This window comes from Gracilinanus agilis, chromosome 4 (genome assembly GCF_016433145.1).
Source record: "Gracilinanus agilis isolate LMUSP501 chromosome 4, AgileGrace, whole genome shotgun sequence".
NCBI lineage: Eukaryota > Metazoa > Chordata > Mammalia > Didelphimorphia > Didelphidae > Gracilinanus > Gracilinanus agilis.
In genome coordinates, this window is record NC_058133.1 from 88,480,835 (window position 1) to 88,500,769 (window position 19,935).

The window sequence follows — 19,935 nt, forward strand, 5'->3', positions numbered from 1 at the left end:
AAAACAAACTGAACTATGGAGGTTGGACATTCCATTGACTTCCATCTTTGGATATAGCAAACTGAACTATGGAGGTTGAACCTTCCATTGACTTCCATCTTTGGATATAACAAACTGAACTATGGAGGTTGGACCTTCCATTGACTTCCATCTTTGAATATAACAAACTGAACTATGAAGGTTGGGCCTTCCATCCTTCCTATGTACTAATATTTTTTTTTAATTGTAAAAGTCTTGTGCTGGAAAAAGAGGATGTCCCCTAATGGCTCCTTGTCATTGCATCCATCCATCATTTTTTTAAATGATAAGAAACATTCAAATGGAGTTAAACCCTTCATAAAATGTATACTATATTTGTGCCTTTGTGTCCAATGTATAATGTATAATATATTTGGGCCTTTGTTCAAACCTGAAATGTATAGATATTATATATGGAATGATTCACTGGGGAGACTAAGAAGATTCCCAGGGGGATTGTGAGAATTTTCTAGGCTGAATCCCTTTTCTTTTTTTTTTCTTTTTTTTATTGTATTTTTGATTGTATTAAGAACAAGGCCTGAAGCTTCTCTGTCTAAGGAGACCTAACTACACTCTGGGGAGGACACCGGAAGCCAAGTGGATTCCTGGCACTCAGAAGACACTTGCCTCTTGTTCTACATGACTCCTGGCCTTCAGGCGACTGGCCTCTGACCCATGCTGAGGTCAAATCCAGCCAATCAGAGAAACCCAGGAAAGTATGTAGCTAAATGTATAGGTTTGGGTGGAGAGAAGAAATCCCTTTTTTTCCTGGCCATTGAAGTCACAGTGTGAGAAACATCTGTAATGGCACCATGCAACCAGCTCAGGGAAGACTGGCTAGGTGAGGAGGGTTAGAAAGAGAATAGCAGGCCACATGCAGCTGGTGTCTTTTCCTTCTCTGACCCATTTTTTTAAATTGTTTAATAAGTAATTATAAATTAAACTACATTCTCCAGAAAATTTTAAACTCAACAGATGGGAGGCAAAAATGCAAGTCACATGTGACCATTCAAATCCAAAGATTATTGACTGCCTAGGCTAATTTTAAAACATTATTTCAGATAGTTGGGGACTACAAATTATGTTTGAAAATGAAATCTTACCAAGAAACTAAATTTGAATTCAGTGAACATAAAGGGGAGAGACTCATAAATTAGAAGGTATGAATTTGAAATCAAAATTCTGTTATTATTATGACATTTTATTTTCAGAAAGAAGGTAGGATTTTTCATAAAAATATATCATAGAAATGTTAGCTCAAGTTAAAAAAATTAATCCAAATAGTTTTGGGAGTTTTTCCTCACAAATTAAGTAAGCAGAATTTGGTTTTAATAAAATATACAACTATTGACATTTGCTATGCTGATAGTAATAATAATAATAATAACTGGAATTTATATGTTACTTTAAAGTTTGCAAAGTGATTTTTTGTGTTATTTGAGCTTCACAATAATTGTGAGGTAGGTACACATTTTATAAATGAAGATAAAAGAGGATAAGTTACTTGCTCAGAATTAATGATTAAATATCTGAGTCAGGATGTGAACTGAAGTCTTAGATATAAATTTAGTTCTTTTTAATTCTACATCCAGCAACTTAACTGATATTCCACTTAACTACATAGTAAGAGTCAAAATTCCTTTTTTCCCAAAATTTGGGATACAAAGAAATGCAAAAACGTGGTCCCTGACTGCATAGAGCTCATATACTAAGAGGAGACAACATCAAATAGCTATGTATAAACAAGATACACACCCACACATACATATATATACACAAATAATTCCTTTTTCTTTTTTAAAAAAATCTATTTGGGATACATAATAGTGTTATTGATGGATCAAAAGGTATATGCAGTTTAAAAAGCTCTTTGGACATAGTTCCAAATTGCTCTTCAGAACATTTGAATCAGTTCACAAATCCACCAAAAATGCATTAGTCCCAATTTCCCCAAACACTCTACAATATTTAATATTTTCGTTTTCTGTCATGTTAGCCAGTACGTCATGTTAGCAGATAGGTATGAGGTGATACTTCAGAATTATTTTAATTTGGATTTCTCTATTCAAGAGTAGTTTAGAGTATTTTTCATGTGATTTTGATTTCTTCATCTAAAAATTGCATGTTCATATACTTTGGCCATTTGTCAATTAGGCAATGACTTGTTTTCTTACAAATTTGAGTTGTTACTACTTTTAATGAATAAGTGACTTACTTAAGGTTACCTAGTGAGTAAATGGAAGAGCTGAGACAAGAAAATGGGTTTCCTAATTTCCATGGCTATAACATTCTATTTATAAAATCTTAAGACACTAAATGTTAGATAAACTCAAATAAATATATCATTGTAGAGTCACATTTTACATTTATCATTCAATGTCAATTTTAAAAATGTCAAAAACAAATTGTTTTTGTACTATATGCATGTAAAGTGTGTATTTTAATGTAAAGTCAGCATTAATCGGTGGTGAAACATCTCTAAATAGGATTTTTAAATCATATTTTAGAGTATATTCTGTTAACCTCTTTACTTACATGTAAGCCTCAAGATAAAAAGTTTACTACCAAAAAATAGGACATGCTACATAATGGGTTTATTAATTTTTTTTCTATCTGAACATATTTTTTTCAGAAAGATCAGTTAGGAAGCTCTTTTATTATCAGTCAAATTATAACAAGGGCCTGCACTAAAATTGTGGTGTGGGTGATAGGCAGAATATTGATGTATGGTTAGATTTATCTCTTCAACAATAAGAATCATACATACCTAAGTTTTTAAAACCCAGTTTTTGTTGATAATTTTTGCCTTAGTTTATTTCTAAGGTCCTAGGTTTTCAAAATAAACATCACAAACCAAAGAAGTTTTATACAGAGAAGTATTTATGATAGAATTTTTTCCCAAAACTGTTTTCAAAGACATCTAGTTATCTTAGTAACATGATTCACTTTTTGTTTTAATAGCTGTAAATTCCAATTGTGGCAATTTTAAAGGCCAAAATTAGTTCATTCAATTTAATTCTAGATTTTAATCACTCAGTCTCAATGGAGATATTACCAGACACAGTCTTGCAATATTAACTGAAGCTTGAATGACTTAATAAATAGAAAAGATACATTCCTTTAGAAGTGCTAGCAAGAGAGAGAGGTAAACCTAAAAACAATCTTCCTCAGAGATATTTAGGTTATTTTGAGCAAAAAGCAGTTCCTGGCAGACTGACTGGAAATATAAGTAAAAGTGCTGGGAGTAGAGCAGAGTATGAAAATGTTAGGAGACCTGAAGGGCATAGAGAGGGAAAATTTAACCTCTAGGGGGAAAAAAGACTTAAGAGTGACAGGTTTATAATTGTCAAATAACTGAAAGATTGATAGGTGGAAAAAGTGTTGTTGTAAAGAACAGAATTAGGAACCATGGGTGAAATTTACAGGGAGGGAGCTTTTAGGTCACTATTAAAAGAACAGTCAAAAAATGAGAAGTCTGCATTCCCAAATTTAACATTCACTAAATTCCTACCCTGCATAAAGAACTGGGTGGGTTGTTGAAAATGCTCAGCAGAAGACAAATGACCATTTGCCATGAATGCTGTACCAGTAATCTGAAGCTCAGGTATAAACTGAATTAGTTCAAGTCTAAGGTTTTTGAAAGTAATCTTATCTAAAGCAAAAATCTAGATGTGAAAATTGGAGGTCCAGGTCTGAAGTGAGAAAAATGAATTATCCTTAGGTGACAAAAGTACACATGTGAAGAAATCACTGTATGTCTTTTTTCAATTATTTCAATTTTACTTTACTTTCTAAAATTTGTATTCCAAGAAAAAGTGGGAGTATCTTTCAAAGTAAAAACTTTCTCAAAATAATAATAACATATTTATAAAGTACATTAATCATTAAGCAAATCCCTCCTATGGATTCTATGATTTCATTAGCACTTTCCTTACTGTCTCTTACACAAGACATTCCATCCAATCCCTTGCTTTTTTCCCAGCTTTTCCCCATGTCTACAATGCTCGCCTTCTCATCTCTTCATCTTGGCTTCTCTGGCTTCCTTTGAGTCTCAGCTAAAAATCCTACCTTCTACAAAAATTCTTTTGAGCTCCTCCTTAACGCTACTGTGGTGACTGTGCCTTCCCTCAGAGAGGGCGTCCAACTTTTCCAGTGCATATCTTGTTTGTACAAAGAATTTTTTCAGTCTCTCACATTAGAATGAGAGCTCCTTGAGGTATCAGCCTTTTTTTGAATCCTCAGGTCTTAAAACAATTCCTGGGACATAATAAGCACTTAAATGAAGTGATGAGCAATGCTGGCAAAGTCTCTGACATACGTTATCTTATTTATTACAGTAACCCTGTATGGTAGGCACTATTATTATTTATCTTATAGAAGAGGAAATAAGCCTGAAGGAGATGAAGCGACTTGCCCATGTCATAAAGTTTATACTATCAGGGCTTGTGACTTATAAAACTTCAGGGGAGTCATATGAATCTAAATAAATAAATTCCATACTCATTTCAAGTTACTTTCATGAAAAATGTGTCTACTTTAGTATTTCAGCTCACTAGAAGAAAATCATAAGTGAAAGGATTCTTTCTATGGAAAACCTATTTCAGAATATAGTTTCTGGTCTCAAGAGTATGGACCCTTAATGTGGGGGCCATCCTAATGCCCACAAGTGTTGCCTTTTGCCATGAGGAGGAAGTATTAATTGTTGCCCTGGTTGTATCCTTCCATAGTTGTCCCTCTTCTTTCATCCCTGAGTGGAACACCTTTGAGCCTTCCCTTATATGAATTAAAATAAGCATTAACGTTTACTATATTAAACATTTTACTGGATAATCAGATTTTTTAAAAAGCATCTCCTTTAAATTCTCAAAATGGCCTGAGCGATTAGGATAATAAGAGACTAGTGATTTTATTATAATGTACTTATAATTCATCGAATATAAAACTCATGATGGCAAGAATTATTCTTTTCTCCTCCTCTTCATCCTTTTCCTCATTTTTTGGCTTCATAATCCAAGAATCTAGTTCATTAACTTGCTTTTTTTTTTTTTTTGGAGGGGGAGTAGGAGGAGTGATCTAGACCTATGAGATCATCTCTTTACGGAATGTCTGGGGTAGAAATACCTTGGTATCAACTAACAACTCCACTGCATAAATTACTATTTTAAAGAACTGCATAAGAGATAGAGAGACCGTGGCCCAATCATTAAGCCAGTAGGTGTAGAAAGCAGGATTGAATCCACAGTTTTCCTAAGTCCAAGACCAGTCCTTTTTGTACTTGTACCAGGTTGCTTCTTCCTTTCATAATGACCTTAATGAATATTTGCTGAATTGACCTGAATTCAGATGAGCTATGTCCAGGTAAATAGTAATGTCCAAGATATAGCAAGACTATTCAAATGACTAGCCTTTTTATTTGTAGAGGTGAGAGAGGAAATAGAAAACCATTTCCACTGAGCTCTTCTTTTTCTCTATAATAAGAACTCTATATTAAAATAGCAAAACTGAATATTTGTTTACTAATAGTCTACCTTTGGGGTAGGAAGCTTTTTTAACCATATGATTCTAATAAGATGTTAATACAAACTCCGGGTACAGTTTTGGGTAAATTTACATGAGGACTGATTTTTGTCACTTTTTGAATCTCCAGCACTTAGCAGAGTATTTGGTACATAGTAGGCTCTTAATAGATGCTTATTGACTATTGATCTTCATACTGCTTAATCTGAACCAAGCTAATTTCTAGACAACCACATTACACGACTGTAAGACTTTTCCAAAAAAGGCTGGATTTCATTCACACCTTCAAATATTAACTCCATTAACTCAGCATCTTATGAAAAAAATGAAGAAAAACCTAGAAAATAATTATTATGCTCTTTCATTTAGGATTTTTCTGTCTACTAATGTTATTGGCCAACTTTTATCAGGCAGCTTGACATTTGCTCAGAATTTATTTCTTTACTAATTAACTAACTACCAGTGAGCTAGATGGATAGAGAGGTGAACTTGAAATTCAAAAAAAAAAAAAAAGGCAGGTTCGTATCCTAGTACAGATGATTACTGGTTGTGTGGCTATTAGAAAGTCACTTTACCTCTCTGCAGCTCAGTTTCCTCATCTATAAAATAAAAAAAAGTTGGGTTCAATGATCCCTAAAGTTCCTTCCAGTTCTAAAAAATATGATCCTATTATTCAAACCCCACCCCAAGTACTATATACAAGCTTCCAACAAAGACAACTCTTCATGAAAATAACTATATTTCCATCTCCAACATACACACATATTTTGGTATATCTCTTGGACAATGGATGACAAGAAAGAAATGCATCAGTTTCATGGTAAGGAGAAGGAAATAAAAGTCATTAATTCTCTGGATATTTGTGATTGGTTTCTGTCTCTAATAGGTAAGGAAGTCAGGTATCAAGAGTTGACTATGAAAGGCCAGTTGAACAAGCATGAAACACACAAGTTTCTGGAAGACTTCAGAATATATCTGGATAAGTTGCTAAGAAAATGTATCAAAAGATACAAAAAGGAAGAGACACCTTGCATTGAAAGACATTACACATATATACTAGACTTACAAACCCAAATGTACAAGATAAACATATATGTCACAAGTATTCAGGAATTAATTTTTTTCTTTAAGTGTGAAATTCAAAAGTTGAAAACCAAAATAAGAAAATTGAAATGATGAGAAATAATACTTGTTTCAGTGTTGCCATTAAATTTATGAAAAATCAGAAAGGACACTGGGACAGTAACTGCCACTCCTTGTGAATCATCATTTTGTTTTTTGGTGGTTTTTTAAGCAAATGAAAAGAAATTGGAAGGAAACATCTTTGTGGAGTTTTTTTAGCTTTATTTTTGTATTCTAAAAGTCCATACAACCCCTTAATCTCTCCTTGTTTGAAATAATTTACTACCTATGAAATGGTAAAGAAAACATGATTTTAAAAACACAAATTCTGCCTCCTGGACACTTCTTTTTTCTCTCATTTGGGAAAATTTACCATCAGAACTCTTAGGAAACATATTAGCTACAAGATATTTTCTTATTTGCAATGAGCTTCTTATAAACTGGTACCTGAGTGCTTTGGTTGGTTTCTCCAAGTTTGAACAACACACACACACACACACACACACACACACACACACACACACACACACACGACTGAGGAGAACAGATATGGTAGAGATAGGGAAGATTAGTGGAGAGTAAGTAACAGTAGCATGCCAAAAAAAAAAAATGACAATTGGAGAGCAAGGCCAGTAGTATTTTAATCCATTCTGTAAGAAAGCATTCTCAATAAATTTCTTTAGAAGAAATGTTGTACATATTAGATATTTAAATGTTGAAGGATATCCAAAGATTTCATTACTATACCCCAAAACATCTGAGTTATATTTTGTAATACTTTTGTAGTAATTAAGAAGGCTAATAGAAAGAAAATTGCTCCTTTGACAATATACAGATTTTAGAAGTTGCATATTTGTAATCACTATGAGATAATTTAATAAATCAATGTTTTGTCAAATTGATATGTATAGAATAGTACAATACTTGGGTAGTATACCTTTATTTTCTAGGATTTGGGTGCCTAGAATTAAATTTCATTTTAGTTATTTCCACCCTTAGTTTTCTGTTTTCTTACCACATAGAATTAATGTGTAACAAATTCAACAAACAATGAAAGAAGCATTGAATAAAATTGTAAAGGGGATGGAGGGTCATATTCACAGGAAGACTGAATCAATGAATTTGGTGTGAACAAAGCCTCAATCATTGCACTTAAAATAACTTCTCTTAGTCAGATGAAAACATCTCTATTGAAACAACAAATAAAGGACATTAAACTAGGTTCAAGAATCCTTGAAACCCACTGAATGAAATATATGATATTGCACAGGAGTTGTATTTGGACTGGTAGAAGAAATTCAGCCATGCCATATGAGACTTTCATTATAAAAAAAAAATCTATTTTGTAACACATGCATCAGTCCAGTGTGGCTAGAGATTGGTAGAGGCAGTCACCACCAAGTTCCTAAGAAGGAATATTTAGAGGCAAGAGATGAGAGTGAGGTGAAAAATAGGAGAATATCTCTATCTTCTACCCTTCCTTGACCAGAAGATGACCTTGAGAACCTTGGAAAGTTGGAAGATTTTGTATTTCCAATCATCTTTCTAGCAATTGGAGAAAAAGGCAAACTGGATCTGGGAAAAGGTAACTTTGATATTCTATGAAGAGTTTTTAAAAACCCATCCCCTGCCTAAAGGGAACTTTATAAGGTCATGGTGACTGGAGGGGGGAAAAAAGGGACTTGTGTGGCTTTAAATGATCATCTTTTCACAGGTGCTCTAGGTTTAAGGCCAGTTTCCTCTGGAATTAATATAAACTTTTGGTAAAGCATATCAAATATTTAGGGGTGGATGTTTTATACCAACTATTTTTACTACATTATCTTATAATATACCTTTCTAAAAGCTAGTTAAGTTTGATTGACTAGTTAACAACATCTGACAATCATGGAATAAAGTTTATGAACAGGGATGCTTCAGCTGTGTGGAAAACCATCCTACTATTATTCTTCAGTTCCCCCAGAGCCCTGAGAAGGTATATAGTTTGTCTCATTCTGTGGATCTGACTTGTCAGGGCCAATAAGATTTAGAGAATATATCCAGAACGAGTAGTTTGCAGGATAAAAATGAATACAGTCTAGCCTCAAGGGACATAAACACAGCAGAAAGATAAAGCCTACATAAGTAACTATAATAAAAGTTAGTCTAAGCAGAATGCCCAAGAGAAGTTAAAGAGAGGTAGACTGTAGAAGGTTAAATAGAGATGACAAACAAGCTTCAAGAGAACCTGGCTTTGAGTTGTTCTTATGCCCCTGACCCAATATTAGGACTCTAAATAAGAATGCTAACTCAGATTCCAAAGGGCAGGAGTATCAACCAATATATAAACAATAAGAGAGGGAAAAGGCCTTAATTATTAATAGAATTATAGACACACACATGCACATATATATATGTGTGTGTATGTATATATATATATATATATTCTATATCAAGCAATAATGATTCATTTATAAACTCTGGAAGAAGGATAATATTCACAGTTATAATATTCTAAGAACTGAGTGTATATCTCCATAAACATTATAGATAACAATATAGAAAGAGAAATAAGACATTATGGAAAGCAATGAAAGTTTGATGGCCCTTCTACAAGGGCTTCATTATTACTGCATGTCCCATCCTTTCCTACCAGCTGCTGAATTGCTGAATGGGAATAAGCATTTAAACCTGGCTTCTTCTGACTCTTACTATTTGGACAGATAACAAGAACCTAGAGGAGAAAAAGGTTCTTATCTTTTCTGGTACTGAATGTAATTGCTAATCCCCTTTCTGATCTCTATGCAGTTTGTATGAAGACAGAACTAAAGAAACAATTTAAANTATATATATATATATATATATATATATATATATTCTATATCAAGCAATAATGATTCATTTATAAACTCTGGAAGAAGGATAATATTCACAGTTATAATATTCTAAGAACTGAGTGTATATCTCCATAAACATTATAGATAACAATATAGAAAGAGAAATAAGACATTATGGAAAGCAATGAAAGTTTGATGGCCCTTCTACAAGGGCTTCATTATTACTGCATGTCCCATCCTTTCCTACCAGCTGCTGAATTGCTGAATGGGAATAAGCATTTAAACCTGGCTTCTTCTGACTCTTACTATTTGGACAGATAACAAGAACCTAGAGGAGAAAAAGGTTCTTATCTTTTCTGGTACTGAATGTAATTGCTAATCCCCTTTCTGATCTCTATGCAGTTTGTATGAAGACAGAACTAAAGAAACAATTTAAAAACAAATATTTGTTTTCAATGCCAAAATAAATCAATAAAATTCACTTCTTCTAAATGGCTGTTAGGAGGTAAAAATATTGATTATCAGTGAAAAGACATATAAAATTCATAAATAAAAAATAAAAAGTATCAGAAAAAAATAAAGAACAGATTTAAGAACCAATGAATGTTCAACAACTTAATAATATTAACTGATTTCTTTTTGTGATTATAAATAAATAATCCATCCACTGACTAAATAAATTCCGGAGGTTAAATAAATGATTCTAGTGAATTTCTAGGAGCTATATGAAGCCCAGATTACCTTTCAACTTCTTATTTTTAGAGCAACCAATTTTGTATCACTTTCTTAAATTGAAATTGATAATTCATTATCAAATTCTCATCATCCTTTATTAGCATTTATGAGTTTATGAGTTATAAGAAGTTTTCTACCACATAAACTGAACTTTCCCCTTAAATGCTACTATCACAAGGCTATATGAAAATAGATAATTCCCAAATATTGCAAATAATGTTCCTCTTTCTTCTAAGCCACTTATGATTTAATACCACAAAACTCATGATTTATTGTGATCAAACCTACCCTTTGCCAAAGAGAATATATATTTCTTAATAAAAAGATTCCCAAATTATTACTCTTCACTAAGTAAATAACTGCTTCTTTACTCAAAGTATATTCAAATGGAAAAAAAAGTTTCCTATTTATGCTTTTTAGAAGTTCATAAATTAACTGAAGAGTAAAAATATGTTAAAATAAAAGTTAAGCTTAAAATAATTTCTTGAGTCATTACACATTCAAAAATGTAAAATATATGAGAAACAAAGATGCATGTATTTTGAAGTAATATCTTCATAAAATGATTGTATGCAGGAGTTTAATCAATGAAGGTTAACTGCCACAACCAAGAACCTCAAAAATACCTTAGACCATAAATTCCTGACTTGGTTACCAAAAAGAAAACATATTGCTGCCAAAGTTAAATATTGAGTTAGAATATAAACTTGTTTGTGAAATCCTACAAAAAAGGATGACAGATGATTATGAGCCATATCATCTCAGTAAGCACAGAGAAACAGTAGAGGATAAAAACCAGCTTAAAGAAAACTTGGAATGATATCAAACTGAGCAAAACTATCCTAAGGGCATTTAAGGATGAAAGTGGACTAGGGAGAGAAAAAAAATTGGAAGAGATTTGCAACAAAATAAAGTATTGTTAACACTGCCAAAAACAAAAGCACTCTTAATAGACTTTTATCCAGGACAGTGACTCCCCCACTCATAGCCTTAAATCACAGTCCTGGAGATACTTACAATTGTAAACAGCACTTAAAAAAAAAAAAAAAAAAGCAGCTAGACTAGACTGAGTACATATAGAGAAGATCCATTCTAGAATTAATACAAGAATGAAGGCAAAGACAGAACAATATAAAGTACTTAAAGGGGAGAAGATAGTAAAAGTATGTAAAAAGAAAAGTCAAATCACATTAATTTTTTAGTGACCAAGAAAAGATCATCAACTAATATCAATATTCTCCCATCTATACAAAATTTTATTGCAATCATCTATGCATATCAGGGGTGTCTCTGACAAGGCTATCTATCTATAGAGAACAATAAGGCTATCACAAATGGTAGTCAACATGGACCATGGCTTTGCCATTTCACAATTGAAAGAAGAAAATATAAGATCTCATTGTGCTTATTTTTGTTATGAAAAAGTATTTTGAGATAGTAGAACAAAATGTTGCCATATGAGACTCTTAACAAAGTTTTTGCTATAAACAAATTCATTCAAGATTCACTGAAAAATATGATCAAAATAAACTATTCAATGCTTTCTGGTAAAAAACATCAGCCAAAGGAATGTATTTCACCACTACACTGGAGGAAATCCAGCATGGAACCCAGGTTAAAAACTGTGAATGAGGAGACCTTCCAGATGTCTTGTTTGCAAATGACATTACATATAGCTGGATAAGCAGTCCAAAAGGACAGTAACTTGGGTCCAGAAGTGAAAAGATGGAGAATGGTTTCTCTTAATTTTGAAAAATTGCAAAGCACCTTTACTGCATTCTACCATTGTTATTGCCGAGCACTTTTGTTACCTGGAAAAAACTTCCTCCAAAGGACTCAACATAAATAGTCCACAGTAGACAACGGAGAGCTAAAAAGTGGTTATGAACATGCTTGCTACAACATGTAACAATGAATTCCAAAGAAAAAATACTGGATGAAAACATCATCAAAAGAAGGATGATGTGAAGAGAATTATGGGCTGCTCACATGGCTAGAATGAGGGAACAAGTATAACACTTTCACTAGTAATCTAACAATGTGTAGAAAAAGTGAAGATGGCCTCCAAAAGTTATGTGAAAGTTTTGTTTTGAATTTATTAGTTGACGTGGACAGAAATCACAGAGGATAGGCAGGCCGCATCACTTGTGATCTGTATCATGATAGAGGGCTTCCAAAACAGATAATTAAACAAGAATAATAATACTTATCATATAAATAGCATTATGCGGTTTACAAATAACTTTGCAAGCATTTATTTTTATAAAGAGCCATTTGACTATGTCTCAAAAGCCTAAAATCGTTGTAGAATTTAGCTACTTTCTGAAGAAAGAATAGATATTAAGAGAGAAAGTGGAAGCAGATATTTTTAAAATATGGAAATTATCTCAAAAATTTGAGTAGATTCTAAAAAGGATCCATGGAAAAAAATACACTGTACCAAAAATACAATTAACCATAGAAAGGTTAGTTTTAAAGAAGCTAGAAATTAGACATGGTCCACGTTGAAAATTTTTTTTTGTTTGTTTTGTTTTGTTTTATGATATGCTATGGCCAGGAAAATAAAAACAAAAACAAAAAGAAAGAATTATTCAGTAAACTTATTTAAAAGACTAACTACTTACAGAGAGGAATCAAGTACATCAAATGAATAAAACTGTGAATGAAAATGCCAGGATCCTTTATGGGGGCACGATCTATGGATTAAGCCATTACTAAGTAAAAGGATGACATAAGCCTAAGAAACAAACAAAATTATTTCATTGGAGAGAATGGTGAAAGGCCATGCTCTTTAAAATGTGCACACAAAAACAGGAGGTTAAAAACTAGGAGAAAGCATATTTTTGGATATGATTTGGATTATATTTTGATTTTGTCTTCATTCTTTCAAAGATAATGTTCCGTAAAATAACATTAGAAATGTAAAAGCCATAATCTTTCACTATCCTCCCATTATTAATTCCAAGAGTACTTAATAAAAAGTTCACTGGCAACTGCATCTTCTCTGAAACATATACAAAATCAAATGCAAATTGGTATATAGTTGAACTGTGGTCTTAATTCTACCTAAGTCTGGCCTTGGAAAGAAGATAGAAAAATAATTTAAAAAAATAACAGCGGTTAAGTTGGTTTTTGTTTTTCAACTCATCTTGTTATGAAACAAAAACTTTCCTTCTACTTTAAAAATTCAGAACTGAATGACTGATATGTCAAATAAAATCATAAACACACGCACAAAACCAAACCAAACCAAAATGATAACACAAAACAAAACAAAGATTGTGGTCCTTTTGGTGCTATGAATTAATTTCATTCATTTTAATTAGTTATTTAAAATTCTGCCCCAAGTTACTGAAACATAAGATATTTTTACTATTTAAAACTTAAGGAATTTGATAGTTTGAAGCTACCAATTAGAAGATAGCTCTCCAAAACCAGTTAATGACCACTAATGAATAAACAAACAAAATGTATCAGATTCTCATATTCCAGTAAGATACCTGATCTATTGAATGACTCAATCGTGATTTCTGAAAATTAAATTTTTATATTCTTTTGTTCTTGACAGAATACTTTTTTAAAGATTCCTTTCAAGGTTGCTACAAGGAAATAAACCTGTGTTACACTTCTATGGATCAAATAACTTTTCTTTAAAAATTAAGCATTAGTATAGATTGTATTTTAACACTCATTCTATATAGTCTCTTCCACAAATCGAATTCCTGAAATGATTTACAGACTATTTCTCAGTGTGCTGTGCAAAATCCTGTATAAATATTGACCTGCAGCACAGTGCCCTCTGCTGCACACAAAATAGAAAGTAAATCTTATAGTTATATAGCACACAGACACACAGACACACAGATATATATACACACACACACACATACACACACACACACATTCTAAACCAATTTTACATTATTTTAAAATTTAAATTCAATATTTAGGCAATCTACTCATTAAAAAAAACACTTCACATATAACTATTCCATGAAATCCATGCAGATGACCAGTTGCGTATTCTTCTAGTCCATGGATTGATTGGATTTGGGGCAATGGCATGTAAAAGCATCAATCAACATAGATTTAAAATATAGACTTCTCTTCCGAAACATATACAAAATCAGATGCAAAACCGCAATTAAAGAGTGAAAGATTGCTTTTCCAATTCACTTTGGCCTTTATTAATTCCTTTCTTGCTGCCTTTTCTTATCTGTTTTCTCCCCAAAACCTTTGAAGTCACAGGTATTTTTATTGAGGCTGCAATTTTAACATCATATCAGGACTCGTACTTCAGTAATTAACTCAAAATAGTTGTCTGTTTGTACTCTTCTAATATGTTATAAAACATAAAGCCAAAATAATTAACATCAAAGAGAGACAAAGCTTCCAGATATCAAAACTATTTACTTTGAAAATTTTAATTGTTTTTTTTTCAGCCTCAGGTGTGGAATATTCTAAAATTTATGAGGCACAAGTGGTCGCTGCCATTCATTTTGTTTCCAAGTCCCTTAAATCATCAATAAATACTTATAAGATAGAGAAAGCATGCCTGTGAAATACAGTATATAACAACTACATATATATGTAGCTCTGGTGATTTTTCTAGGGCTACATGGTTTTGTTCCCCATCTGAAACTTTCCCTTAAAGAAATCTATCGTTATTTATATACAACTTCTAGGATGATATCTCTGTAATTGCTTTCCCTTTGCTTCATACCTGTAAATCTTGTATCTTGTGCTAAATCCCTGCCGGCTTCTGTCCACAAAATCTGTGTATTCCTGTGAGCGATGGAAGGGTCCCTTATCAGAGAGGAGCCAGTCGAAGGGGCTTGTGGCATGCTGATCCGAAACAGCAGCAACTGCTAAAACCCAGCAATGAAGACTCAGTGCTATCCACTCCCATAGAGCCATCAGAGAGAGCAATTCAGCACCAGCACTGCACCGCCATATCATGCTTCCACAGGGTACTTAGAGCCTTCATTCTCTTAGCTTTCCCTCAACACCTAGACAAAATACACAGGCAATTAGTTAGCCCTTAGAAGCTCAGACCATTCCTTACTATCAACTTTCAGGTGTGAAATCCTTTTTTTCCCCCTTTTTAAATAGCAGAAATCTCAATAAATTAAGTGAAAGCACAACTTTGAGGTATTTGGTACAAAATAATTATTTTTAAAATCGTGAGACTTTTTCCTAAATGCTGCTTTTCTCTTTCTTATATTACAAATTAAAATCACCATGCAATAATGAAAAAAAAAAAAAAACGGTTTCAACACTGGTATAAAATGAGTTGACTAAAAAGTCTTAACAACCTGCTTATTGTGTTCAGTAGGAATTGCTTGATGACCAGTATTCTTCACAATTTGGCCTATTTCCACCATGTGTTTTCATATGACTTAGATCTTTAATGCATCATTCTATTAGCAAAGATGCTACAGCTGACTTTTCAAACTTGCACATGTAGAATAACCCAACATTCCACAATGCTTTAATCATGAATTCTTCTTAAATATTGTAAAATGTAGAACTTTTTCACTGAATATTTCATGGATAGGATTCAACATAAGAAAAACTGGAAGGTATTAGATTTTATAAACTTATTTCCACATTTTAGAAAACCCTGAAATTAGAATTGGTAGGTTAGCTATAGAATTTTGAAGAGTTTCACCAAGGATACTTAACATATATATGCATGTGCATGTGTGTGAACATCCATAAATGGATGACTATTTATTTTCTTCCCACATTTCTTTAGAAATACCAGTGCTGCCCTTAAAAAAAATTTAGTTAAATTCACACATGTATCTTAATTTTATATGTACACATATTCAGACATAAAATTCGTATGCCAGCATGTAAAAGGAGACAATCTAGATTATTTATAAACTAGGCAAAAATAAAAATAATTTTATGCAATTCATAAATAAAGCAAATAAGAGCTTTACCTCTTGTGAATTATGTTGCAAAAGAGTCGTGAAAGAAACAATTCATGTAGTGTGTATGTTCAAGGGAAAATATTCTCATAGATTATATTCTAATTCAATTTTATGCTCTTTATGTATACACCTCCTTGAATAAAGCACAAAGGTTTAGAATGGCTAGTCTATGGATTCTACTTAAATCAGAAGCCTTTTAGATATTAAATAGAAGAGTTTCTATAAAGCAGATCTTTCTTCAACAAACAATTAGAATACTAGATAAATGTGAAAAAACATTTTGAGATTATATTTATGGTAAGAAATTTCTCTAAGTGTTTAGTTACAGGACCAGGCACCTTTTAATTTGGTTTCCAGAATGTAACTCTAGGAGGAAAACCACTATTTTAGCATTGTTACATACATAGAATTAATTTAAACAAAAATCTTTAAAAATGAGTATTTTTATTGAATTGATTTTATTTTCTTTCTGGCAATTTGTAATTGTGGGTCTTCTGCTAACCTGGAATATCATTCATATTGGAAAAAAATTTTATAATGATAATAAATTGATTATTAATTTCAAATATGAAATTTGTACTTTTTTGGAAGTGGAAATAATAATGAAGGGAACTATATTAGTCATACTTGCTGAGGAGAAAAAATAAAGGTACTGTATTACTAAATGTAGTTAAGAAGGGAAATGTTAGCTAAAAGGACTTTATTACTACTGTTCAGTTGTTTGAGTTGTGTCTAAATCTTTGTGATGCCATTTGGGGTTTTCTTCACAGAGATACTGAAGTGATTTAACAATTCCTTTTCCAGCTCATTATACAGATGAGGAAACTGAAGCTAACAGGACTAAGTGACATTCCCAGCTATTATGGGTCCAAGTTTGGATTTGAACTCGTGAAGATGAATCTTATTGACTCCAGGTCTAGCATTCTATCCACTGCACCATCTAGCTGTCTCTAATGTACTTCAAAAATCACTAATTTAAAATGAATTCAAATTTTTCTTTTTTTTTAACCCTTACCTTCTATCTTCAAGTCAATACTGTGTATTGGCTCCAAGGCAGAAGAGGGGTAACAGCTAGGCAAGTGACTTGCCCAGGGTCACATATCTGGGAAGGGTCTGAGGCCAGATTTGAACCTAGGACCTCACGTCTCTAGGCTTAGCTCTCAATCCACTGAGCTACCCATCTGCCCCCAAAATCAAATTTTTCTAATCTACCATCAGGAAAGAAAACTTTTAACCTCTCAAAATTCAGATAAATAAGCACTGAAATCTAACTATTCTAAAGCATCATACATAAGTTAATTTTATTTTAGATGCTAAAAAACTGTTAAAAATGGGATTTTTCTAAACAAATTATTCTATTAGCTCATTCTCAATCAATCCTTTTCCAGTGCTAGAACATCTTTGGTCAAGTCTCTCAAGATTTCTCCTGCTTGCCCTTCTTTCTACTTTTTCTTTTGGTGAAGCATAGTGTAGACTTGCTGTTGCTATTATTCAAAAGAGTAAAAGTTGGAAAATAAATGGTCAATGAAGACAAATCACAGACTTACACTTTCATCATTCCTTCTCAATGTATTTTCACACAAATTTCTGTGAGAGTGACTTCTTGTGTGTATAAACAATCATGTATATTTTATGCAGACAATTCATGATTTCATTTGCTAGGGAATTTCTGGATGAACTCTCTCAGTCTCTGTTTCCCTCCGTGTGTGTATATATATTTGTGCATGCATAGACACACATCTCTGAAAATAAATAGGAAGAGTAGGAATGATGAAGGCAATGTAAAATGCAATTAAATATATATTTTTTCCAAAAATCCTACTATGTATAAAATATCAAGATAGACTCTTAGGTAGATACAAAACAGACAAAACTAGATTCAGGACTTCATGAAGCGTGGTGGGTTATATGGGAAACAATAACATAGACATATAGCATAAATGTAAAATATAAATATAACATAAAATGTAACAATAATATAATCACATAATAATAAATAATATAAAATGTAACATGATAACTGCATTAGAATTACAAAGTAAATGACAATGTGAAGTCTGAGACAAAACAGATTGGAGAGACTTCATGGAGGAGATAGCTGTGTTGTGGGGCATTTAATTCTAGTAGGAGTTAGACGGGCAAAGCTGGTAAGGGTGATATTTCTAGGTATAGTGAAATTGCTAAGCATGTTATGGCCTGTATTCAGAAATAGGTCTATTTGCCAAAAAGATGAATTTGTCTGCAAATGGACCAATTAGTCCTTAAATATAAAGACACACTTGTGGCCTTTCAAAATAAAATGGGTTCATTGACTCTGACTTCGGGGAAACACAAAACAAATCAATGATACTCAATAGAAGGTGCTGCTGAGACAGACTTTGAGAACCTGCTTTAATCAGTTAGAAAAGCAGGAAAGGTTAGTTTAACTACATCTCACCTGAGCGAGTGTTTTATTTCTTTTTTATTTTACTTATCACAAGAAAAAGTAACTTCACAATTGCATCTTCTTTTTCAAAATATACCAATGCTTCTGTTTTGAATGGCATATATTTTTCCACATTTGGAAAATAGTCACACCTATCTTGGAAGAAGCCAATCTGCTAACAATCTGGCTTTAAAATATAACATCTATATGCATAAATGATTTAAAAACAAGGTAGTCACATAAACTCAACTAATATCCTAATTAGGAATGAAGGATTACAGAAATTAATATTTGTGGCTAGAGTGGACTTAATAATGATAAGAACAGAAGGAAAGTAGAAAAATAACTGAGAGAAATCCCTATACATCGATGAGTAATATGCATTCGTGAATCACCCATTACTGGACAGACACTGTGCTAAGCACTGAAGATACAAATAAGAAGAATTAAACAATTCATCTTCACTCAGGAAAGAGAATATGCACATATATCAGTACATTTGAAATAAATATAAATACAAAGAAGGAAGGGACAGAGAATAGTAATAGTGAGGAGGAATCAGAAATGACTTAATATTGGAAGTAGTGCTTGAGCTTCATCTTTAAGGAAGAGATAGATTCTACATCAGAGATTAGAAAAGAATAGAAAATGTTCTAGATAGATGAGACAGCAAATAAAAAATTATGGAGACTGGTAAAGAAATACCATATGTAAATGTAAGGGGAAAAAAATGGTTCGTACCATCAAATAGCAAAGGTAGGATGCCTAAAAACAATTAGCCAAATCTTTAGAATAAAGAGGAAAGGGGGGAGAAAGGAAATATATTTCTATATATTTTATTATTTCTGCATATGTTGACCAAAAAACAGGTATCCATGCATAAAACATGCTAGTATGTCACATTTAGGAGGGGGGAAAGAAGAAAAACAAAGTTGTTTTTAAATAACCCTTTGAAGACACTGAACTCTTTAGGAGAATGTGAGATTGTGAAGGAAGGTATTATTTTGTTTTGTCCTTTTATACACAATAATTGATTCATAATAGTCATTTGATAAATTTTCATTGAATAGATGCATAGGAAAATTTTATTGTTTCAAGTTAAACAACAGTTACTTTTTGGTAAAGTGAAGAGGGGCCACAAATATTAAAACCTCTCTGTCTCATTAAAGTGATAGTTCCTAATAATCACTAAGGTTGTAGACTGTCTACTCATCAATAATCAATTACCTCTAGACAAATAAAAACAGCATAAAGTCTCACTTGATTTAAGTGCATCATTTGGATACTCTTGATGTGAAATCTATGTGTTCTTAGGGAGACCATATACATATTTTAGTATATCTGCAAATTACTAAGAACTATT

At 32.4% G+C, this 19,935-nt stretch overlaps 1 protein-coding gene across 1 annotated transcript in view; it reads right to left on the reverse strand.

Annotated features, from left to right (window-relative positions):
* The window catches only part of BRINP3 (BMP/retinoic acid inducible neural specific 3), a 488,755-nt gene extending 473,588 nt beyond the window's left edge, over positions 1-15,167 (reverse strand). Inside the window, exon 1 of the mRNA XM_044674904.1 lies at positions 14,932-15,167. Coding sequence (XP_044530839.1) covers positions 14,932-15,167 — 236 coding nt within the window. The remainder of the gene's footprint in view (positions 1-14,931) is intronic.
* Between the last annotated feature and the right edge of the window lie 4,768 nt (positions 15,168-19,935).